The 6,380-nt window shown below is 43.9% G+C and overlaps 1 protein-coding gene across 1 annotated transcript in view; it reads left to right on the forward strand.

Moving 5' to 3' along the window:
- The first annotated feature begins 3,909 nt into the window (after window positions 1–3,909).
- The window catches only part of bcl11ba (BCL11 transcription factor B a), a 34,637-nt gene continuing 32,166 nt past the window's right edge, over window positions 3,910–6,380 (forward strand). Inside the window, exon 1 of the mRNA XM_063909412.1 lies at window positions 3,910–4,645. Within this exon, the coding sequence (XP_063765482.1) occupies window positions 4,591–4,645 (55 nt within the window). The 5' untranslated portion in view covers window positions 3,910–4,590. The remainder of the gene's footprint in view (window positions 4,646–6,380) is intronic.

Here is a 6,380-nt window from a genome sequence, read left to right on the forward strand (position 1 = left end):
ACACTCTGTCCATCTCGACAGAGAGCGTTCTTACTTTTAAGAGCAAACTCAAGACCCTCCTTTTATTTGTGGTTTTACCTGAACTATATTTTATACATATTTTATACTTATTGTGTGTTTTATACATATTTTATTTCTATTTCAAAATTGTTTTATTCCTATCTGTTACTCTGGTTATTACCTGGGCAGGGGAAAACAGTATTGTTTTTAGTTTTTATAAAACAGTCCATATGTCGGCTTTGTGAAGCACGCTGTTCCCTTTGTGCATGTGGCAGGGGCTGACCGACAGAGGGTGGTGTTGCATTGCGGGTGTGCCTGCAGAGGGTCAGGATGTGAGCAGCGCAGAGCATCACACACACACTGCTGCCACCACATTAAGACTTTATGGTTGCTATTGAAGATGACTGATCATTGGCGAAAAGGAGTGGTTCACTGTAAGTGTCAAAATATATTGTTTGACTTAAACACATTTAAAAACCGAACATTTACCACCAGGTTGATTTGGAGCTTTGCAACACCTCACCTGACCTTCATTAGCTTCTAAATGCTGGTTTCAAAGTCAGGAATTACATTAATTATTTGAAGTGCTCAGAAACACCATTTGATCAGCTACAATTTAAAGATATTGGGCAGTCTCCAGCTGCTGATGCAACTAATATGACCTTGTGCTGTTTCCTACAGGAGGCATGAACATTATCTAATATTTTTTCTGATTTGAGTTTTTCAGTTCAGGTCCACATTTCAGACAGTCTTGATTGACAGGGTATTAGTCAGACTCATCTCTCCCCACAGCACTTGCTTCTGATTGGTCGACAGCCTGGTCCTGGTCCGAAAGCTTAAAAAGACATACAATAGAAAAAACAAATATAAACCAATAGAACAATAGAAATTAAGCATTTCAATCAAAGCTTCTCTCTACAGTTGTGAACTGACTGTGCAGATTAGATTCCCCCCACACCCTGCTTTATCTCCCAGCATGCATCTGAACACATAAACACTAGTATTAGCAGTTTAGTGGAGAACAGTTGTTGGGAAAGTGATCTTAAAACTCTAAAGGACACCTCCACGTCCCTCTAATTAAAACTTAACCACCGAGCTGAGGCGCTGAGCGTTATGAGGAGGGAGAGAAAAGACTTATTTAGCATTAACATAAAAACAAACAGCCGCATATATATATGCAAATGAAGGAAGGGCAAAAGCAGGATGCCGGGAGCCATCCACCATAACTCACACTGATGGCCTTTAAGTGAGAAATCACCTTCGAAAAATGTCCAATAAGAAAGTGGGCATGATGCACCTGTCGCCCTTCTGACTAATGAACCAATCAGGTTGCAAGGACAAGTAGCACATCCGGGTGCCGATGTTGGCCTGGAGTGTCACTTGGCACAGAATGCTCTCATGATTCCTCGACAGTCAGGATTAAGAAGCCTGCGATGATACAAAAATGGTCCAAAAAGGCAACATTACATCTTAAAAAACTGCAATAGAAAAACATTTACAACTGGCTGTACCATTAGCAGCGCTCTCACTGATAACAGTGTGAACCTGATAACGTGTGTGCTTAAAGCTTCTCTGATTTGTCTGTGTAGATTTAAATATGAGCGACAATGAAGACAGCTTCTTCTTCTCTCCTCCGTCCATCCACCGAGCCGCTCAAAGCAGCTTTAATCCCCTATCTCCATGAAAAAAGAACAAGAAACAAAAAAAACAAAAAACACTGGCACTGAGTCGCGCTTTAAAAATGACAATGATTTACATTTTAACATAATGCTCTCAGTCGGCTGTTATTGTGACAAAGTGCTGCATGTATCCCTCCCAAATGAAGGTGGGTGTTCTGTTATGCTTGCGACAAAGACATTTGGTCGAACCTGCCATCCTCTCCTTTTTCTTGTAAATGAGCATAGGAAATCTATTTATGTCCTCCTACAGTATGCCGCTGAATTAAGGAGAGGCTTTTGGCTCATTGGGAGACAGCCCTAACAGCTGAGATGAGCCCCCGTGAAGATATATAGAAAGACAGAAAGAAGAAGGACAGAGGAGAGAAGCGGCAGCACTCGAGGCGCTGCAGGAAAACTAGCGAGAAGTCCACACACAAAGCCGGGGGAATGAGGGATGAGAAAGGCGTTCTCCAGCTCTGACAACACCTGGCCCAGGAACAAACTGGAGGCTTGTATAGATGCGAGGTGGGGAGGGATAAAAAGAACCCCGAGGCCTGCTTCCCCCCCCATTTATTATGCCAGCCATGAGGTTGAGGATAGAGATGAAGCGACAAAGTTGAGACATGCAGATGAAGAAGAAAAAAATAAGAAGGAGTGTTTTTGGAATGTGATAGCAGCTAATCCAGTTCAGATGAGCTCTGCAGGGATGAAGGGGCTGGCAGCCAGGATTCTAGGCTGACTGCCCCCCCAGTTCAAACCTCTGCTTTAACAAACACACACTGCTGTTCCTGTAATCTCAATCTGAGCAAGGTGAGGTTCCATCAGAGAGACGCTCTCCCTCTTTCCTAGCGCACAGGCTCCCTATGTGTTTCTCCAAGTCACCAAATGTTACCATGGAGCCTCTCTCACAGAGCGGGGTGTAAATTAGACCCTCACCTCTCATTTCAGACAGTGGGGGCTGCTGGGGAGGGGTAGGGGGAGAGTCAGCACGCAGAGCTTTCTGGCTCCTTTATCAGCTCGCATCCACAAACTAACACAACTTTAAAAGCAAACACACACACGCACGCGCATACACACACACACACACACACACACACACACACACACACACACACACACACACACACACACACACACACACACACACACACACACACACACACACCTATAGACACTGAAGCTGCAGCATATACATGTGATGGTTTTCTCCTCTGCTCTGATTTTATTTTTTATTTTATTTTCAAATTAAACTTGATCAGTAGGATTTTAAATAATAAGGAGAGATCACCCTAATCCAAATGTTCCTCGCCTTAAGGTCACCTTAAGGTCACTAACGCCACTATATATCCCAACATCCTTGCCCTAAACACAATTATTAATAATTCTCTGACAATTACAATCCTGACTAATTAATGTGATTAACATATCCGATAGAATGATATGTGTTTTCAAAAACAAACACAGGTTATAATTAAATCATTTGTACATGAATGAATGAGTGTGAAGTGTGTGGTCCATAAATGTCTGCGCATATCCAGGCCTTCACGACGCATTGGTGAAAATATATAAATACAGCCAGCTATTTAAAATTTGATCAAACATACAGGTCTTTTATATGATAAACTCGTAACGTGAATTGAATCAGTTGGTCAATCAAAATCATACAATTATTTATGATTAATTATGTTCTGCGCATATGATACATGGAGTCAATTTGTTAAGGAGCTCACTGTATTATACGACAGGCCTTCATTTTTGTGATGATGACTCCAAACGCACATTTAGCCAAAAGTTGTTTATAAAGGGTCTGATATTAATAACATTTTGAGTCAAAACAATATTTAATAAATTCAGCACCCTATCCAGAAAGTGGGAAAGCGTGTAAGGAGCGGCACAGATTACACACTGATGTCTGCGTGCATTTACATGTGAAGGCAGCCTCAGTGTCCAGCATCATGTAGCTACGGATGCCACACAGGTCATAACCAAATATAAATAAATTGCATTCTAATACCGACAGGACGCGGAGACAAGTTGAGCGACTCTGGACACTGCCGCCATGCGCGCACACGCCCGAGTTTATGCGAGGGTGTGAGAGTGGTTATTGTGTGTGTCAGTGTGTGTGTCAGTGTGTGTGAAAGCCACCACTAGTCGCCCCCAGTGCTCTTCAGTCTCCACTCTCCCTTCTCACCGCAGACTGAACGTCACGTCCGCACTTGAACTTGAGTTTTCTCCCATTGTAGAAGCCAGAGAGCCGCACAGAGCCGCACACTGCCGCACACTGCCCGGGGATGCGGGACTCTTCAGCTAGCACAAAGACAAGAGAAGGTGGCAGCCTGTCCTCAGAGCAGCAGGGCTTTGACTCCAAGAGTTAAAGTATAACCCGCCCGCCTGGCACTGCTGGTGCGGCATAAGAAGTGCCCACCACTTGGCGAGAAGTACCGAAAAGGAAATTGGATTCCTATTTGACTCACTTTCAGAACGTTAATTGGCGTCAATTCACCTGCTTCCTCCGGACAGGGACGCACGGTGTCCAGGTGTCCGACGAGTGGACACAGCTGACCGGCCGGGTATCCTCCACTTCACCCTGCTCCTCTCCACCAGGCTCCTCTTCCGCTCCCCTCTGACAGATGGTGTGAAATCGCGGAAGGCAGAGCCGGACTACCCCCTCCCTCACCAGCAGAAGGGAGGCGCACCACCACTTTGGAACTGAACTCCGACAGCCCGCCTAGCGCTGCGCTCCGGCCGGCCACAGCAGAGCAGGATCCGCTGCCCACTGGAGGGACATCCACCGAACAGGGGTCAGTCTGAGGGCCACATCTGGGACAGTGCAGAGAGGTCAGCTTTGTGCGGCCAGCAGGAGCAGCAGCAGGAGGAGACGCCACCCTTCCAGCGCCGCTCTACGGGCGATGCCAGTGTAAATGCCAGGGCGATGTCCCGACGAAAACAGGGGAACCCGCAGCACCTGTCCCAGAGAGAAATAACACGTAAGTGTCCCTGCAAATATTTCCATCAACACTTCGCTTTTTTCCCTCTCCGTTGTCAGTCCGAAGTTGAGAGATTTTTCCCGGGATGATTTTACAGTGCGTAAAAACAAACATTTTCAGACTTGGAGCACAAAGTTTCTCGGAGTGCGTCCTGAAGGCCAGTTCTTTCCTCTCCCGCTTTATTGACACAATTAGATAGGCTTATAAATAAGCTTTAATGTACTTACCCGATTATTACTTTATATAATATCCTGCTTTTATCGGGGAAGATGTTAAAGAAGTCAGACATCCGTCCTGTGACTTACTTGAGACATAACTAATTTTTTCCTCTGCTTTTTGTTTCAATTAAATATAACCAGCACGGTCATTGAATTACCGTTAATGTTCAAACAGCAACAAAACAATTCAAATTCCATCGATGTTAATCACTAAATGCTTTTCCGCATTATCACATGCAGATACCTTCGCTTCCCGACCTACATATTAATATAACCCTTTTCATATTAGATAAACACACACAATATGTTTATAAGTAGCCTAAGTTAGAAATAAGAATTAAATACTCAATTTGGATCAATTAGCCTACTTCTTAATATTACCACTTTAAGAAAAAAATGATTTTAAAAAAAATGCTATGAAACAGAAACGGCTGAACTTTATTATTGTACCTGCTGCCGTGCGCGGAGGTGATGAAATGAGAGAGATAAACTCAAGATGTTCCCCTCTTTTTAAATCTTTGATAGACACATCACCGCCTCGTGCCAGTCTTTCTGTCTTCAGTTAAATTAGTCCCGTGTGTGAGGTTTATTGCTGCACGGATGCAAAACTTATTCTTTTTAATATTTATGTTACATTTTGGATTATTTAATAACCTGCACGCATTGCCAGTGGAACATTCCTGGGTTTCCCTCATGACACTTTTAAGCACGTTACAGTAAGAGAGCGCAAAGCACCTGAAATGAAGTAAGCCGAGCTCTGATTTATGTGAAGGATTAATACGATCTTAAAGGCGTTTATTGTACAAAGCAGGAGGCGAAAGGAAATACATTTACAATTAGACACAGAGGAAATTAAGCTTTGTTCTCATAATGTCAAACTTAAATTACGCGGATGATTTAAAAAAGGAAACGCATCGCTGTTCCTCGGAGTTTGACGTTAACACTAAAGCTGTTTTGGCGGGGACTCTTTTGCCGCTAAACTTGTGAGCAGTGGAAAGCTTCTGGCCTCAGATCAGTTACAGCTGGTATCCTGACAGCAGCAGGCTTCATGCAGGACTGTAACTGCTGACACTCAGTGATGGGAGGGATGCAGCTAAAGGCAAATCTGATTGGTAATAATGAGTCAAAAACAAAAGAGGACTATCACAATGTACATTTAGTTATCTTAGAATTTTGTGCAGTTTGAGGTTTTATTCGGGCGATGTGTATTGTGTATTGTGTGCCAGTCAGATCACCTACACTGCAGAGTGTCATTGTGCACTTCGCTGTCTCTGCAGAATGAACAGTCGTATTTGCAGTACAAACTGAACGTCTTGCCCAGGCTTTGGGACACTTTGCCTGGCTGTCTTTAGGTTCCCTCCTCTGCTTTTACCCACAGGCTCATACACTCACACAATGCATGTGGCTTTGATGTGTCATCTCCTTACAAGTATGTGATTGCTCAACAGAGCAACAACTTGTGTGTGGCAGCTTTTCTGCAGGCCTGCAGTGTGTAAACCTTTAGAAATGGGTCATAC

Source organism: Eleginops maclovinus, chromosome 19 (assembly GCF_036324505.1).
Source record: "Eleginops maclovinus isolate JMC-PN-2008 ecotype Puerto Natales chromosome 19, JC_Emac_rtc_rv5, whole genome shotgun sequence".
NCBI classification, from domain to species: domain Eukaryota; kingdom Metazoa; phylum Chordata; class Actinopteri; order Perciformes; family Eleginopidae; genus Eleginops; species Eleginops maclovinus.